Source organism: Bombyx mandarina, chromosome 21, assembly GCF_030267445.1.
Source record: "Bombyx mandarina strain Sakado chromosome 21, ASM3026744v2".
Lineage (NCBI taxonomy): Eukaryota > Metazoa > Arthropoda > Insecta > Lepidoptera > Bombycidae > Bombyx > Bombyx mandarina.
The window spans coordinates 10,096,810-10,116,332 of NC_143227.1; the positions used below are offsets into that span (position 1 = coordinate 10,096,810).

The 19,523-nt window shown below is 38.4% G+C and overlaps 1 protein-coding gene across 2 annotated transcripts; it reads left to right on the top strand.

The window, feature by feature from the left end:
- Positions 1 to 152: 152 nt before the first annotated feature.
- Positions 153 to 19,447, top strand: LOC114248253 (putative ATP-dependent RNA helicase DHX34). Of its 2 annotated transcripts, none has more exons than XM_089736300.1 (20): positions 153 to 961; positions 1,091 to 1,209; positions 1,438 to 1,604; positions 2,032 to 2,235; positions 2,685 to 2,817; positions 4,286 to 4,434; positions 4,828 to 4,935; positions 5,495 to 5,600; positions 7,029 to 7,234; positions 8,468 to 8,671; positions 9,537 to 9,722; positions 10,317 to 10,414; positions 11,457 to 11,667; positions 12,896 to 12,967; positions 13,648 to 13,829; positions 15,371 to 15,481; positions 16,051 to 16,172; positions 16,968 to 17,117; positions 17,866 to 18,004; positions 19,146 to 19,447. In XM_089736300.1, exons 1-20 carry the CDS (start codon positions 435 to 437, stop codon positions 19,429 to 19,431), a joined length of 3,480 nt encoding a protein of 1,159 aa, XP_089592426.1. In that variant the 5' UTR covers positions 153 to 434; the 3' UTR covers positions 19,432 to 19,447. The 2 variants fall into 2 exon arrangements, with proteins under 2 accessions (XP_089592426.1, XP_028037241.2); XM_028181440.2 differs by having other exon boundaries at positions 12,905 to 12,967.
- The last annotated feature ends 76 nt before the right edge of the window (positions 19,448 to 19,523 follow it).

A 19,523-nucleotide genomic window follows, 5' to 3' on the forward strand; every position in this document is an offset into this window, starting at 1 on the left:
AGTACTACCGGGAATTTCAGCGATTCTAAACGATAAGATTTTTTCATAAAGAGAGTTATTAAAAATATTAAAATTACTAAAAAAGCCACCTGGTGGGGGGTAGGGAGACTAATAATCGACCGTAGCGACGCCTGCTGGACCGGGCTTTAACTAAAGCAAAAATAAAAATGAGAGTTGCGCATCTATCTCTAATATATTAAGTGTATAATCTATGGGTACCGCAATCAGATTAGGTTTCCTACTTCAGTGGATCTGTCACAAAAATCCAAAGTTTGTTGTTAATTAATAACGATTAATTTAATAACATACCATTTAACATAGATAATTATCAGCAATGACGATAACTGACAAGTTTCTGTTTCCACATACCAATTTTTTTTTTGTTTGATAAGTTACGCCCAATTATAAAAGAAAATGTATAGAAAACAAACAATATGAGAAGATCTCCAAATTTAAAAAGACAATATGCATCAAAAAGAATTAGAACACCTTCTCCTGACCATGAACGATATCGACCAAGAAGAAGAAGTCCAAGTCCTCTAACTCCTCTAAATGAATTTAGTTTCTTGGACTATAAACGAGATTTAGAAAAAGTAATGCTTTACAGCAACGAAAGCAATACTGTCGTGAATAGTTTGAGTGATTTTTGGATATTTCTGAAGAAGTATGAAGCCACTTTAAAGAAGTCAGGAAAACCTTTGCTAGAACCCAACTGTGGCAAAGATATTATAGATACAAACAGTGAAACATTCTCAAAATGTCATTGCATTAATTTTACTTCTTCTATGAAATTTATAGACACAGTATGCGAGTCAGGAAACCGTAAAAAATTAAACAGAAAAATATTTGATGCATTTTTGGAGATAGTTTCGATTTATTTAGATTTTAAGAATAAGGAAAAATTTGAGAAATTGAAAAAGCTGAGACAAACACAAAAAGAGTTACCTGTCGCTAATTATAGGTAAATAAATATTAGTAAATTGTAGCATTTGTAGTTGCTTCTTTGTATAAAGCTTATTTAAGTACAGCAAGAAAGTAACTGAATATAAGGGGACTAGGAAAATGACATACTTTTATAAAATTATTTCAGACATGAAATTGTGTCAGCAGTACAGAATGAAAGGGTAGTCATAGTTGCTGGTGATACAGGATGTGGCAAGTCTACACAGGTGCCTCAGTATCTGCATGAAGCTGGTTTTCAAAATATTGGTAAGATTGTGTGAAAACTTTGATGTTCAATATCATTAGTACTTTGTAACAAAATATTGAATTGGATAGGACATAATGCATAAATGCAGTCTTACATCATGTCCTTCCACTAATAAAAGTTCAAAGCTCAAATGAATTTAAGACACATTATTTTTTTTAAAACCTAAATCATTTGCTCTATAATGTGAGGAGAAATAGTTTAATGAGTATTAAATTTGTAATTTTAAGCCTGTACACAGCCAAGAAGGATAGCCTGTGTGTCCCTTTCAAAACGAGTTGCATATGAAATGCTGACCCAGTTTGAAAGTAAAGTTGGCTATCAGATACGTTTTGAGAAGAGCAAAACCTCTGATACAAAAATATGTTTCATCACCGAAGGCTTACTTCTAAGACAGGTCAGGTAATTTAATTAATTTTGCTAATATTGTACACCCTTTATAAAATTAAATTAAGAAAACAATTAAAATGATATCGACGCTTGAAAGGCAAACGTGACTAAGCGACAATAACTGATTTGTACATAGGCAATAACCATATTCAATGCACAAAAAAATATATTTCTATGTCTATTAAAATCATTTCAATCCTACAACTAGATTCGTTAAAATTTTTTTTTTTTCAGGTATTTCTAATGTATATTTTAAATTAATTTCAACTTTAAATTAGTCTACTGTAAAGTTCACGCATTGTCGCTTAGTCACTTTTGCCTTTCAAGCGTCGATATTATCATTAGGATTTGGGTATGTGAAACATTAAGGGATTCAGATATGAGTAAGAATAATGGCCATAGTGCAATTTTTTTAAGGAAACATTTCATTACAGATGTCTTCAGAAACCTTACCTAGCTATGATGTAATTATCTTAGATGAGATTCATGAAAGGCATTTAATGGGTGACTTTCTACTGGGTATTTTAAAATGCTTGGTACATACTAGAACCAATATTAAATTAGTGTTGATGTCTGCTACAATAAACATAAAACTGTTTGAAGAATATTTTGCAAGTGAATTGGCTGTTGTTATACAGGTAAACTTTTGATTGATTTTATATAATGATTGTGATCCTCTGCTGTAATTCTGCCAGGAGAAGACAGCTTCCATTTGTTCTGGCTATAGAATTGTACTTAGTCTGTTTTTTCATGAGACAGTGAATAGTTAAACAACAGGTCCAATGAAAAGCTGAGTCTAAACACCTCATACTCAAGTGCACTGTAAGCTTTTTTTTGTTCCGATAAACAAATAAAAAATAGTTAAGGTCTCATTACGATGTGAAATATAGACTTAAAACACTGTTTGGAGCGTTCTCTGTGGAATATAAGGTAGTACAGTAGAGAGAAAAATCTTTTTAGACGTTTGACAATTCTAAAAGAGTTGTGAAATTGAGTGGTGTTTTCATGTAGTGGTGGTTGTTGGAAACATGTATATGCAAGACTTCTTGAAATTATAATTGTTTATGACAATCTTATTTATTTTAAGGTACCAGGTCGACTTTATACAATTGAATTAAATTACAAACCAATATTTATGGAAGAAAGACCGACAAGAGATGACAGATTAGATCCTCAGCCTTATGTGCAAATAATGCAGTTGATCGACAATAAATATCCAAGTAAGCTGTGACTACAGTCGACTATAGTTTGCTACAGAAAATTCATTAATACAACATGTATTTGCCAATTTCTTTCTGCCTATTTGTGCTGTGAAGCAGTAATGCGTTTCGGTTTGAAGGGTGGGGCAGCCGTTGTGACTATACTAAGACCTTAGAACTTATATCTCAAGGTGTGTGGCGCATTTAAATTGTGTCTATGGGCTCCAGTAACCACTTAACACCAGGTGGGCTGTGAGCTCGTCCACACATCTAAGCAATAAAAAAAAAAGTATTCAACAAGCAGTATTCTCTTTGCCTTATAAATTATTTTAACTAATGAAACCGGGCTATGGTCTGCCGCTACTATTATAAGTATAAAAACCACTCTGTGTTTAAAAGCACTTATACGAATGATAAATGTACAGTGGCAAAAAGTATAATACAAACAATAACTGAAATTTTCCATATTCCCGCAAGTAGAACAAACCTCCTTAGATATTGCCCTTTATCAAAGATTTGTGGTGAATATAACCAAATATGTGCATTAATTGACGGCATTGACATTTTTAACGACACGTGTCCTGGTCTCAAAAACAAACTAGTAGTATCCAAGTTCCTATGCTTATAATTGATGAGAGAATGTCATTCTGATTACATTGCGCAGTCTGTTCTATGTATTTATATTTTTTGCATTGCCGCGCTCGACTTTTTTATTTAGTAATCTGTGACGTTAGTAGTGTGTGTAGTTAGCTCTTGTTTTCATGTTGTTTTCAAATATACTTTTTTGTCGTACTGTTAACATTTAAATTTAGCCTATTTTTCCGTTGTTTGTAAAATTGCTGTAACATGTCATAGTGTGCTATAAGAGATTGCTGTACATGCCTGTAACTGGCTTACATACCTTAATTTTATACATGTTAATTTTAAGCTTGACTGTTTTGTGTGTATTGCTGTTGGTGTGTCTAAATAAATAAATAAATAAATAACTGTACCAATATGCAACCGATTAACCAATGCTCAACCAAACAAAAACAAATGTAATCATAATAATAATGAGTACTAATTGATAAAATAAAATAAATGAGATTAATTTAATTGACAAACGAGCTCGCTCTAGCTTATCCAAATCCAGTACTTACCGGAACCCATCGAGATAGCAGCCGCTTTGAGACACTGGTGGTAGGACCTCTTGTGAGTCCGCGCGGCTAGATACCACCACCCTGCCTATTTCTGCCGTGAAGCAGTAATGCGTTTCGGTTTGAAGGACAGGGCAGCCGTTGTAACTATACTGAGACCTTAGAACTTATGTCTCAAGGTGGATGGCGCATTTACGTTGTAGATGTCTGTGGGCTCAGGTAACCACTTAACACCAGGTGGGCTGTGAGCTCGTCCACCCATCTAAGCAATAAAAAATAAAAAAATAGTCGAAATTTCGGACATGCGTCAATGATAATAAAAAAATAACATCTATTTGATATATTTTTTCTAGAGGATGAACGAGGTGATCTCCTTATATTTATGTCTGGAGTTCAAGAAATCACAGCGATATGTGACGCGGCGCAACAGTATGCGGAAAAGACGAAAAATTGGATCGTCCTTCCATTACACAGCGGTTTGTCACTTGCCGAACAAGATAAGGTACGTGCAACCGTGGTTTATGTTATTAACCATGTCAATGTTTTCCTAATCGCTGCCTATCGTGAGTACTCGTGAACATACTTCACATTCGTATGCAGGTCTCCGTTTTGTTCTTCGATTGTATTCTTCAAAAATAGGCAGATTTGTGCTACCTACCCGGGCAGGCTCTTGAGACGCCTTACCATCAGTTGATATGCAAATTATAATTTCTGTGCGTTTAATTTTCAATACAATATGATACTATTAGATCAAAAAAATTGATGCCTTGCGGGATTCGAACACCGACATAGTCGTTTCGCTCAATACGAGTCCAATACCAGGCTCAATACCAGGCGTCTTATCCTAGAGGCCACGACGACTTTGTTTTCTAAATACGTGATAAAATTTGTACAGGTTTTCGATTATCCACCAGAGGGCGTCAGGAAATGTATTATATCAACGAATATAGCAGAAACCTCTGTCACAATCGATGGTATTCGTTTCGTTGTGGATTCCGGAAAGGTTTGTTCATACTTATTAATGCATACCCAAGTCATATGTACAACATAACAAATGCGTTGATCACGAAAGACCTGAAATGACAATTGGCAATCGTATACTCTTCAAATTGGAAATCAAAATAACTTTAAAAGCAGTAGGTCGGATGATAGTGCCATACATAGGCTTTAAGAATACTCTGCCAGTACATTTCTATCGCTTCACAGATAAACTTTCATTTCCAACTTTGTTAAATGGTAGATAAATAATGCATTAACCTAGATATAGGCTCGCGGAGACATTATGTCGGTATTGTGATTTAAATTCGAAGGTTAATCTGTGTTTTATGGGAGGCAGTCGTATCTCTGGCGATGCCTAAGTCAATGGTTAGCGGCGATATTTTTTTATAACATGGCATACATGACCTTCTAAACAATAAACTAAATTGGAAATATCTGAATAACTTGGCAACTCGAATCAAATTTATGATTGGATGAATTAAAATGGTTGCAAGTTAGATCCAATGATAACTGTTAGCCAAGGTAAATAGATCGAGATTGACAAAGCATAGCATATTTTGTAGGTAAAAGAAATGAGCTACGACCCGACATCGAAGATGCAGAGGTTAAAGGAGTTTTGGATATCGAAGGCCAGCGCCGACCAAAGAAAAGGTCGTGCCGGAAGAACCGGTAATGTATTGCGATGTTTTATATAACTTGAGCGGAAAATTTATACATAAACCCTGGCATATTTCCAGGCACAGTCATTATAGCTCTTTCGTTTGCAAATAAACGACAAGACTTAACTGCGTATAGATAAGAAGCAGTACAACAAAAGTCAAATACTAATGTTTTAAGGAATATACTTCGATCGAGAGTCGAATCCGTGTGCTTAGTGCGAGTTTTTTAACGTTCCCGATGGCGTAAAATTTAACTCAAATTTGTATGCAGTTGGAACGTTTGCCTACGTTGACCGCTAGAGGCACTGTTCCAACTCCATACAAATTTGAGTTAACTTTTACGCCATCGGGAACGTTAAAAAACTCGCATTAAGCATACAGGTTTGCTTACATGTAACTCTCTAAGCTGAAATTTAGATATTTTGTCCGTTCAAGGTACAAGTTTCCATTTTGATGGGTGGCGCATTTACGTTGTAGATGTCTACGGGCTCCAGTAACCACTTAACACCAGGTGGGCTGTGAGCTCGTCCACCCATCTAAGCAATAAAAATGAGCAATAAAAAAAATTCTACATTTTACAATGTATGTTATGATAACAACAATATTTAGTGAATAATTTCGCCCTAAGCACACCGATACCCGTGGTGCAATGTTCAGGGCCACTGTTTGCTATCCATGCCTGGGTGTACTTGTCTCCTGTATTCGGATACATGTATATTCGACCCGGCGTCGAATATGGGACGCTTGACAAATTTATTTACGAATAGCTTTTCGCTCGAAGCTACTCCCGCTTAGAGTATACTTTGTATTGAGTAGGCGAAAACTCGCGTTCCGGAGTGTGTCGACGATAAGGTTTTGTGTAATTAACAATTTAAAAAAATAATACGTAAATCTAGTCCAAATCAATTCCCGTCTCTCTGTACATAAAAATCCATATAATATAATTTCGGCGCCGCACGCAAATAAACAACCAAAGAGACAAAAAATAATTTTAAAAATCACTAGTTTACTTTCCAGTATTCACTAATTTCTTCCCTTTTTATTTTAATACTAGCTAACTCCCGCGGTTATTGTCGTACCGCGGGTGACGCCGCGGGGCGAAGCTAGTCTAAAAAAGTTACTCCTTATATCATCAGCTACCTATCAGTGAAAGTCCCGTCAAAATCGGTCCAGCCGTTCCAAAGATTAGCCGGAACAAACAGACAGACAGACAAAACAAATAAATAAATGTATGTAATTTTGGTATATTTACTATGTATACATACTTACGCCTTTAGTAAAAAGTGGCTATTTTATAACAGACAGACACTCAAATTTTATTTATTTGTAGTGATGACTTCTTCAATATCATTTACAGGCGTAAAGTAATAAAAAACACATATAAAAGGACCGAAATTATTAGGATTACGAATTAACATGAGTTTCATTGTCAGCACAGGTCCCGGCGTCTGCTATAGGATATATTCCGAACAACAGTACACCGATATGGAGCCGTTCAGTACTCCGGAAGTGTCCAGGGTCCCGCTTGCCTCTCTGCTCCTGTTGATGAGCTCTTTGGGGGTGAACGACGTCAGGCGCTTCCCTTTCATCGATACTCCGCCCGAGGAGAGCATCGAGAATGCTCTGTTGGAGCTCAAACAGCACGTGAGAAGGATTTTTTGACTTAGTTATTAAGCTGTTTGAAAAGGGTTAGAGTGTGGTTAGACCTTTAGTTTCCTGTAGAAGGTCGAGGTCGCAACGCACCCTAGCGCACCGCATAGTGGACAAAGAATCATTTTTGGCTTTTTCGCGGGAATGCGAGGAGTGAAGTTGTGTGATTTGTTTTATTTTGTCTATTTAGTGTTTCTTCAGGTTTAAATGTGTAATAACGGTGGTTTATTAACTGTTTAGTATATATCTGTAAAAGCGAACAAATGTGGGAAAATGAAACAAAACCGCTGAACGTAACTTCTCGGGATCTTCCAAAAAGTCCACTGAGAAAGTCTCAGTAAATGACCACCATTTTACTGAGATTATATTTCATCCCATATCATCTCATCTCATTTAATTTCATTTCATCACATGTTTCGTAATATTAATCAACTTCATTTTATTTCACTGCATATTATCATTTGCGGAGCTAATCACTACATTAATCAAATTACTTTCTCAACCTAATTTATCTATAACGTCCCAGGCTGCTAATTTAATTCATACTTACACTGATATTAAGAATGGCCAACATGGACAGTTTCCTTCCTTTGGTCGTAAAGCTAACTGCAGTTGTGCTTCCAATCTCCTGGTACCATCCCGGGCAATATACGCTTAGATATAGGTTACACAATAAATATCCATCTTAGGCAGTATATTTGTAAAACATATGTACTTAGCTATTTAAGATCAGGGTCTTCTTATCCTTGTCTCATAGGTATTTGTTTCTGGCAAATATAATAGATTGGTTAAACATAGTCTGGGGCGATCGGGTCTTAAACTTCAAGGATTTCATGTCTCACATTTCGTGTCTTCACATTCACCTTATCATTTCTATGGCCTCCATAAGTCATCTCATGCGTTACAAATATTTCAGTATGCCTAAAACCATATTATGTTCAAAGTGTCGAATAAAATTATATCGAGGAGTGAAAGACTATTTTTGCAACTCTACAGGAGGGTCATTTAAAGTGTAAAATTTGGAAAAAAAATCAAAACAAAAAAAAAACTTCTTGAGCTATTTAAACGGAGTAAACTTAATTGAAGTTCAATTAAAAACATCGAACTTTTGATTTTAATTGCATAGATAAATATCGCTTATTAAGCGAAATGTCGCTTAAAGCCTCTCACCCCTCGATATATTCTTGTTGTTCGGGAAATCGTTACAAATAACTTTTTTCATTGCAGGGCGCTTTAACCTCAAACGAGAAATTAACAGCGCTAGGGAAAGCTTTATCGAATCTGCCAGTTGAAGTTTCATTAGCGAAAGCCCTGGTCATCGGGAGCGCAACTTTACAGACGCACAAGAGAGACTCTGCTCTCGCGTTGACCGCCGCTTTAGGGATTCGTTCCATTTTCACCACTAGAGCGCACCGAGATTTCGATTGTGAGGTAGGTGTGAAAAAATTATAATTAACGGCCGTCTGGTGTAGTGGTAAGTGACATGGTCACTACACAAGGGGGTTGCGGGTTCGAATCCCGCCAAGGGAAGATATTTGTATGATAAATATAAATGTCTTTTCCAGGGTTATGGATGTATATTAAATATATGTATGTGTATAATAAAAAATCTTACATTTATATCCGTTATCTGATACCTGTAACACAAGTTCTTTACGAACTTATCACGGGACCAGTTAACGTGGCGTGATTGTTAGTAAATATTTATTTATTTATTTATTTATTTATTTAATTTGCGTAATTACTGGTGGTAGGACCTCTTATGAGTCCGCACGGGTAGGTACCACCGCCCCGCCTATTTTGCCGTGAAGCAGTAATGCGTTTCGGTTTGAAGGGTTGGGCAGGCGTTGTAACTATACTGAGACCTTAGAACTCATATCTCAAGGTGGGTGGCGGCATTTTCGTTATAGATGTCTATGGACTCCGGTAACCACTTAATACCAGGTGGGCTGTGAGCTCGTCCACTCATCTATTCAATAAAAATAAATAAATATTTTTTTTAAATACCCTTTTAAGATTACGAACGATTTTCACGATCTAAGAATAACACTAGCGTGTAACAGTAGTAGCGTCTTGCAAGTCTTAACAGATAAGAACAATCCTGCCCATTTCTGTCGCGAAGGGCTCGACGGCTGCTATACAATAAAATTGAAGATTTGACCTCACGTCGTCACTATTCACACATGTTGTCACGTCTACAAGCTCCGGTTACCACTCAACACCAAATAAGCCGTGAGCTATGCGTGGGTGAGCGTGAGCAACCGTGAGCTACATATCCATCGATTCTGATGTCTAGAATGCAAGGAAGCCTGATGAATCAGACCACGGTGACCCGCTGACATTACTGTCCTTGTACTGCGCTTGGTTGCGTGTCAAAGCTGAGGAGCGCGGCGGGAGAAGCTGGTGCAAGAGGCGGGGCATCGAGGAACAGCGACTTTACGAGCTGACTAAATTGGCGGCACAACTAAGAGGCCTCTTGCAGGTAAGGTATCAAAATTGAGGACTTGATGTACGGCATAGGCAGACTAGATTTTATAGCGAAAACGGCATTATTTATTTATTTATTTATTACTTAGTAAAATTGAACGACCTTTTGACAGTTGCCATTATACAGTTGACATATACCTGAATGATTTTAGTACGTAATGTCGTTAGAAATAATTGGTTCTTATATGCGGGTATTCGAAAACCGGTACTGTCGCTTCGCTCGATACGAACACACCGGGCGTATTACCCTAAAGCAGTCTTTCCCAAAGTGGGCGATAACGCTGCAGGCCTAAAGGCGGTAACAGACCCAGAAAAAAATGGGAGCGTTGTGCAGAAGCATGAGAGGCGATTTGTAATGTCATCTATGAGGACTCTTAGACACCGACTAAACTCTTACTATAGTGGTTTTTAGGTATATGAATATTTGGGGGCGCTAAAAAATAATTTATTTTCAAAGTGGGCAGTAGACAAAATTATTTTGGGAACCCCTGCCCTAAAGGGTATCATAATCACGACAATTTCGAGATAGAGACGTCTATGGGTTGCAGCCTCTCAAAGTTTTGCTGGTGCTTTAATTGTGTGGTAACAGGACAACAATCTAGCTGAGACTCCTGAACCAGAGACGATGTCTTCAGCGGAGAGGGCGTTACGTCACGGCCAGATGAAACAGCTCAAGGACATGAGGAGGTATATTAAATACCTTCATAATTTGTAGCTAATCAAAAGGGTTTTTCTTTTAGAATCGTTCATTTCTGCATATCCGGAATGTGTCCCCAAATTTTTACTAGTGCGTTTTAATGTTTTGTAATATTTATGTTATTGTGTAGATTGGTGAAAGAGCTCACGAGACACCTGGTCTTAAGTTACTACCGAACCCTATAGGCATTATAACATAAACTCCCCTGTGGCCGTGAGTTAAGACATAAGGTGTCTCAATTCTATTGTAAAACTGCAGTTCTGCCCTTAGAAGTTCGTGTCCAAGTGATTGGGGTGTTTGCGTTACGAAAAATTTTGCTACCGATAAATTTTAGGCGTCTACTTTTTTACCAACCGATGCGAACAAAAACAAAATGAATTATTTAATATACCGTTTTATAAAAAATAGGGGCAAATAAATCTGTATATTAATACGTGAAGCAAAAACTTTGACCCCTTTTTACGAAAATTTCGCGGGTGGAGGAGTATGAAATTTTCCACACTTATAGAGTATATAGAGAAGGAGTGTAGAAAGTTATTTTTTTTTTAATTATGCATAAAAAATACATTAAATCAATAAAAGGAACATTACACACATTACCATTTGACGCACGCATATTTTTTTCTTTTCTTTTATTGCCCTTGTAGGCAGACGAGCGTACGGCCCATCTGATGGTGAGTGGTTACCGTCGCCCATGGACTTCAGCAATGCCAGGGGCAGAGCCAAGCCGCTGCCTACCGCTTAATACTTTCCACTAGCCTCGTTTGAAGAAGAATTATATAGTCTTTTGTTTATTGTTAGTCTGTGGTCAAATTGAGAATAGATCAGTATTGATTGTCTTTATTCTTATTTTTCTATAGTGTAGTATTAGCGAAATCTGTGATTATAGAAGTATAATAGTCTTTGACAATAGAACCATAATAATGTTCAAACTTATAATTTCAATTAATAATTATTGGCGAATGTCGACCCCTGGGCGACCACTAGTATTAGTAAATTTCCCCTAAATTTGCACACATTTTTTATTTTCAGGCAATACAAACAGAAATCGGCTGAAGATTCGAAACGCAAGAAACGTTTGAAGATAGACTCGTGGGAGATCGTCGACGAGAATGAGAATGAGGATGACAATGTTTTCGATATAAGGGATATTGAATTCCGTATGAGCAACGACGCTCAGAGGATCCAGGCTCTGATATCCGGCTCCAGCGCGTCCAGTGGACGGGACTTTATCATGCTGAAGGTAAGGTCTACGGTGTATTGCCTTCAGGTACTAGCGCCACCGCCGTTCCGTGGTGGTCAGAAAGGCGATTTATCCCCAACTGACATTTACTGGTAGCAAGACCTTGCTTGTGAAGCCATACGAGTCCTTTTTTTAACCTATTGCATAGCTTTTATCGCGGGCTTAGAGCGCGGCTACCGAATGAAGAAATTCCGTAACGAAAATAAAACCTAACATCCCCACTCCGCCTACTATGTAGCTCGCGTTCAACACATTCACACGTTGCGCTTGTGTAGTGTTTGTAGGTAAGCGCGCGGCGTGACGTCGCACTGCCGCATGCACATCATGATAAGTCTGCCCATCTCTCTCTCGCGCGGTCTAGCTTATGAGCGTGAAGGGCACAATTAAGGTTTTGCTTTTGTTAATGTTTATAAATATAGCGTGGTCTTATTTTATTATTATTGTTTTAATATTAAATTATTCTTGTTTTAATATTAAATTATTATTGTCTAATTATAATTGCATAAGTGGATAAAAAATGCTATGCAATAGCTTTACCGCGGCAGTCCCCGAGTGCCACACGTTTTTTTTCCCCACCTATTCTAGTAACCTCGAGGGGTTATTCTAGATTCACCAAATTAGTGGGTGAGTTGGCGGGGCTCAAGCCAGACGTTGTTGTTAACACGAACCCTAGCAAGAGCCGTGCTTCGCAGAATCTACCATCGGATCGGAAACGCGACCCCCCACTGAGAAGATCCGGCGAGAAAATCAATGGGCTGTGTCTGTGGGTTAATTTACTAGTCGAACCCTGCGTCGCAAGCGACGGGCTCGACGAAATCGATGACCGGTGCTTGGGGTACTTAAAAGCACCGTTAGTGGATCGGATCCGTAAATTACGTGTTTTGTGACTTCGACTGTTTACCATTCGGTCCGCAGGATCGGGAATCAACGTCCCGCCTGTTGCTATCGCGAATAGCCATGTGTTCCGGCTTGGGACGTTCTATGATGCCATTATGACATAGACCTCATGTCTCAAGGTCAGTGATCACAAGCTCTCAGAGTTAAAAAGCTCACGATTAAAATAGAAAAACTAAGCGGTTAGCTATGTTTGATACCGCTATAAGTACAGGGGCGGTCAAAACCACATATTTACTCAACATAAAATGTTGAGACCACAGAAAATATTATGTAATAATTAAAATGTACTGATGATAATCTTTGGGTGTCTATAAATAATAATGTTTTGAAGCATTTCCAGATTGTTTTAGCCAGAGCGCTGTACCCACAAGTAGCAGTTGCCGATGAATTCAATTATTGCAAGGTAAGAGTAGAGTCGATAAAAAACTTATAGTAGCTCTTGGGATCATAGACATAAGATCGAATATCCGTCATTCAACTATTCGAATTTTAGTTGGTTCTCATCTCTATTATGTGTATAACTAGCTACTACCCGCGGATTCGACCGCATAGTCAAAGAAAAATGCCAGTATAGTTTCCTGTGGAAATGTGATTTTTTCGATATAAAATGTAGCCGGTGTCACTCGTTTGACTTCTAAAACCATCACTTAAAAAAACACAACACACATTCACTATACAGATTACAACACATTTCACAAATTTTGGTCTGTTCGTTTACGTGGCTTAGCTTAGATAAACAACTTGACCCAGTAAATGGCGTTGTAATTAAATTCTTGTTTTTTTTTTTTTTAATTAATAAATACGAAAAAATTTTATCAAAATCACTAGACATAGCTTCTGCTGCTCTTCCAAAAAATCGGCTGAAAAACTCTCAGTAAACAACCAACATTTTACTGATACTTTAACTCATCCCATCTCATTTAGTTGATTAAAGTCGTGCATCAATCAACCTCATCTCATTTCATAATAGGACTTGGCTTAAAGGTTTCGTTACCAGGCCATAAAATGTTTAAAAGAAAATTTCAATTCAGTCTACCCACATAAACTGACGTAATAAAAAAAAAATACCAATGTTTTTTGCAGTCCGTAGCCGAACAATTGTACCACACTTGGAGTAAGCCCTTCGTGTTCCTACACCCCACCTCGTATTTCGGGAAGCAGCCCCGCGTGCTGATGCTGACGGAGGCGGACATACAGACGGACCCGCCCGCCGGGTACAAGAGTAAACTACCCTTGTCAGCAAAACACCAGTTACTGTGTTATTTGTAAGTATTACCTGCGGCATGTGGTCACATCTTTAAAGACCAACTAAAAAACTATACTAGACTATACTATAATATATAGATTCTATACTAATATTATAAAGCTGAAGATTTTGTTTGTTTGAACGCGCTAATCTGAGGAACTACTGGTCCGATTTGAAAAATTCTTTCAGTGTTAGATAGCCCATTTATCGAAAAAGGCGAGGAAGGCTATAACATCACGCTAAGAACAATGCAAGCGGAGTACCAATAAATAATGTTTCAAAATCTGTTTTTTTTTCCCTTTTGAGAACTTCTACTGCGTGCGCTGCGGAAATGGTTAAAGTTTCGCTAAAATAATGTATGAAAAAATTGTTACCCTTTAAAAGATCTAAAAAAAAGTCCGAAAAAGCATAATAATATGTCTATATGTTGAGGTTACGTATATATACGTATACGTTATATATAACGTTTTTTTATGCTATGGTCGTAAAATTATGGTCGAATTGATAACTTCCTCTTTTGAAGTCGGTTAAAAAGCGTGATTTTGGTACATTAAATAGCTCTTTAACATTCTATTATTCAAAAATATTTTCATTTTCTACATAAATGAAGAGGCGGGTAATATTTAGCGTTATGCCAAAGTAACTATTTCACGCGGACGAAGTCGCGGGCAAAAGCTAGTATATTATATTATATTAATTGCTATATAACTAGCAGAGTGTGACCCACGAAAGTCTTCTTCTTCTTCTTTCTTTTCCATTATCCTCTGCTGGGGCATAGGGCTCGAATCAAATGATGTTATTTGCATCGGTCTTGGGCAGTTCTGTTCTACCTCCTCCCATATCATGCCCAAGACGACAAGTTCCTGCTCAACTGAGCGACGCCAAGGGACGAAATCTCTTCTTTTTGCCAGACACTTAACCCCGAACAAATGCAATGCGCTTAATTATTTATGAATAATCGAATTTAAAGCAGGTGAAAGTCTGACCCTCGTAAGTTTCTCGCCGGATCTTCTCAGTGGGTCGCTGTTCCGATCCGGTGGTAGATTCTTTTAAGCACTGCTCTTGTTAGGGCTAGTGTTAGCAAATTAGCAGGCTGAGCCCGGGAGCTCATCTACCGGTCCGTTAGTAGCTAGAAGCCTTTAAGCACCCTGTTAAAGATCAAATTTGTTTGTCAAGATTTACATTTTCATCAAACAATAGCTAAAACGATCAAACCAAAGATCAAACAAGTTTGTTAACTTTTTCGTAGATTCGGTTTTCTCCTGCCGTAACGAGACGTCGTGTCGAGCAACGACTGAGATCTTGTTTGACAAACACTCCCATACACGTTCAAACTTGTTTGTCAAACACGCCGTCAATCAAGATTTCCATCAAACGCGTCAAACACGTTGGCTGTTTGACAAACGCGTCAAACAAAGCTGCATACTGTCAAATAATTTGACAAACATGTAAAATTTGACAAACGATTTGATCGTTTACAGAGCGCTTTAGTCTACCAGCGATTAGGTTAACTAAAAATAAATAAATTTTGTTCACGACTGTACTGTACCAATATTACAGGTCTCTGCTCGAAACAACTAAGCCGTACATTGTGAATTCCATGAGGATGCCGGCCGCACAGACCCTGCTGCTATTGGCGCATTCCATTGATACCAATATAGGATTCACAAGGTAAAACAAACTCTACCCATACCGCATAAGGCTTAATTTTATATTAGCCAATTAAAGTAATCGGCTTAAAAGATGAAGATAATGTTATTAGTATTAATGTGTATTCACTGATGGTGTGACGTAATGTGAGTCTGTATGATTATGTACCTCAATTCCGCTTATATATACAGCGCAGTCTGTATAGGACTGTCGTGAACAAAATTGAAACTTCGATTTCGTATCTTAAGGCGGTATTCACGTTGCTATGTGTATGTGCTCCGGTAGCCACTTAACACCAGGTGGGCTGCGAACTCATTCTTTTTTTTTCTTAGTTTTTTTTTGCTTAGATGGGTGGACGAGCTCACAGCCCACCTGATGTTAAGTGGTTACTGGAGCCCTTGAAATCCAAGTCTCAAGTGTAGTTACAACGGTTGCCCCACCCTTCAAACAGAAACGCATTACTGCTTCACGGCAGAATGAGGCGGGGTGGTGGTACCCACCCGCGCGGACTCACAAGAGGTCCTACCACCAGTAGTTACGCAATTTCGCCCGCGTTGAGAAATCAATTTGAACGTATTGCTCTGTTACAGGATAGTATGTGACTCGTGGCTCCTGTTGGAGTTTCCTTATCCTGAAACCGGGTTAAATCTGCTGATGAAAGCTGTTAGGCTGAGACGGAGGTGGAACGATCTTGTGAACCGACGGCTTGCAGGTTGGTGACGTAGAAATATACTCAAACAGTAGGTGGTGCAAGAAAGAAGTACTTTGTACTTTGGTTATTGGAGACCATAGACACGTGACTTTTCATGAACCCTTTGCGCGGCAGAATTAAGTCGTCGTGGCCTAAAGGTGATAAGACGCCCGGTGCATTCGTATCGAGTGATACGCCTATGTCAGACATTAGAAAAAATTGTGCATTGCGTATTAGGTATAGTATTGTGATTATCTTCGTTTTTCATCTTTAAATCTAATTTCTCTTGTAATAAGGAATACAGTGTATAAGAGAAACGACCTACCTCGCTTTGTCCTTTCCCTTTCTTCACGGTCGAGTGTTTCGCAAGACGCTCTGCCTATTCTCTCACTCTCGCTCTTCCTAAATTGTATCTTTTCTCTCTAGCCGTAACGAATCTGTCGCGATTTGAATTATACTCTCAATGCGCCTAAAGAAGTTTCACTTCAAAAAAAACCAATGGTCTGTTGGTTCTTTACTGGTAGTAGGACCTCTTGTGAGTCCGCACGGGTAGGTACCACCGCCCCGCCTATTTCTGCCGTGAAGCAGTAATGCGTTTCGGTTTAAAGGGTGGGGCAGCCGTTGTAACTATACTGAGACCTTAGAACTCATATCTCAAGGTGAGTGGCGCATTTATGTTGTAAATGTCTATGCGCTCCAGTAATCACTTAACACCAGATGGCACGAGCTGACAGCCCTGATCTGACGAGCTGATTGCTTAGATAAGCAATAAAAAAATTGCAATTCATCATCTCACGACGCTTTTGTCGGTTGCAGACGCGAACCCAGCGAAGACGGTGGAATCGGAATTGGAGAAACAGAAGCACTCGAAGTTGTCGTACGAGGAAACACAGTACGAGCTGTCCTGCGATATCAGTTCGTACATGAACAGCGAAGTTTATTATACGATCAAGAGATTATTACCGGGTACGATAATACTGTTACGCGCTGGGGTTCGGGATAAATAAAATATCACCAAAGTACAACTTAAAAACTGTATTCAACACTTGAAAACACTCAACAAACACTTTAAAACTCTTAATTCGCTTGTTCCGCTTCGCTTCAGGTAATCCGTTCGCTGTTTCGCTTCGAGTAGTTCCGATTACTCACTGACTGCGTGCCATCCCTACAACGATTTTATAGCCGATACCTCATCCCTAGAATTATCGAGAATATTCCACACCTGTCTAGTAGCAGCTTCCGCTATCTGACAATAGATGGCGTTGTAATTCTCGAGCATTCTGGATCCATCGATATTCGTTCGACTATTCGGCGATAGATGGCGTTACTCGTACCGGCGTAACAATACCTATTAATATCTAATAAATATCTGTTATTTGTTGAATTATTTTCGGAGCTCATAGACAACGTATTGAGAACGCTTCTCTCTACTAAAGTGTCAATTCGATTCCCTATAGAAATATTTTACTAATTTTACCCGGCATTATAAAGTCTTCGAAAGAATGCCATCAAAGTTTGGATAAGGGGTAAGAGATCTTTGCGTTACGTTAGGTTACGTGACGTCATGCCACGCCATGTCTCATCGCGTCACGCCACGTAACGTTACGCCATGCCACGTCACATCACGTTATGTCATGCAAAGCCATCTCACGTAGTGTCATGTTATATACTAATACTGAGGATAATCTAAAGGAAAATGTAAAATGGTTTTCAGGCGACCTAAAGATACTGTACTACGGTAATGATGAAGCGCATCCAAATATCGACCCTAATCCGTTCGAAGAAGGCTTCGAATGTCGTCCTCACGAGAAGAAAGGCGGTGTCTACGTCACCGATAATATCGTTTATAATTGGTGAGTCTGTTTTATTATTCAATACACCAGTAGACGTGTAGCCACTGCTTTACAACGGTCACCCATAAACGTCATAGACAGTATCTATAGGGTCGTCAAAGTTTACAATAATCACTGATAATGGATGATGAAATGTAAGTTTTTAAATGTCTACGTTTTCAAAGATTCTAAGCTAAAGAATTTATTTCGTATTAGTATTAGTCAATCGCGGCGTTAAAACTATGATATTAAAATACCACTATTGGTATCGGTAGTGGTATTGGTCTATTAAATTCTTCACGGTTATATAGACAAAGAGGTTTGGATGTTTTCTGTACACCTACCTCGATCGTCGACACCTCGAAATCGTGTTCCGTTCATAGTAATTTTGCTTTGTGACGACATGCCACTCGTGGAAGTAATAAGTTATATAACACGAATATCGATTATTTAATTTATCTATATATTTATTTATGTTATACTGTAACACAAATTGATTGTATCTTCGAAACAATAATTTTTGTTGCCGCATCGGGCAAACGTTCGTGTGATGAACAGATTTGTTTGCTCTTTGTCTGAGTGTTTACTGTCTATACACTATATATCTATATACATATGTCGGAGAGGCCACAATTATTAACACCATCGTCAGACATAGTAGGGGCGAATAGGGTGATCGAGCTTAGAGAAATATCGAGTACACCAATCACGTTTGTCGTCTTAGAACAATTTAGAAATCTTCTCTTGACGTTAGCAAACGAAAACGAATGACAATTCTTAGGAGGTAGGCACCGCTCTTCAAGAAGGTTTGGTTGGTAAGTGTGATGGCGTCTACGCGCCTCCATCGGCTAGGCTCTGTCGTAGCACGAAGTTAGCCGAGTTCGGACGATACCCCAATCGTGCTGCCATCTCTCGGGAATCGTGCTGCGTTTCTTTTAGCTACCAAACTAATGACCGTCTCCGACACATATATAAGTATCTATGTCATTCTTTGGTACCTATAACACAGGAAATCCTAATTTGGGGCCGGATAACTTTGGGTGGTTTGTTCCCAGTTATTTGTTTATAGTTATATATTATTCTTTTGTTATTGTCGTGAAAGACGGGAGACACGTAATAATAGTCTGTGGATTATTTTTTAAATTATCATATCCTCTTGCAGCGTTGTCGACACAGATTGGAGTTACAACACGCATCAAGAAACGTATGGTTTACCTTGGACGTGTGAGAAATGCGAGATGTCGATGTGTCTGTCGCCATTGGAGAGGCTGCAACACAAACTGTTCACTTGCTCGGCGAGAGCGGCGAAAGAGGAACCCGGCCCTAGTAAAACTGTAAAGGAGAATAAACCTAATTGCAAGGAGTTTAAGTGCGAGAATTGCGAGGCGGTTTTGTATTCGACTCCGGTCGATATATTGAGACATAAGAAAACGTGTAAAAAGAAATAAATGTTCGAGAATTGTGTGTGTTTGTCTTATCTGTACTAATATATAAATGAATATGCAATTTCTAAAAGGGCACATGTCGCATATTTTATCAA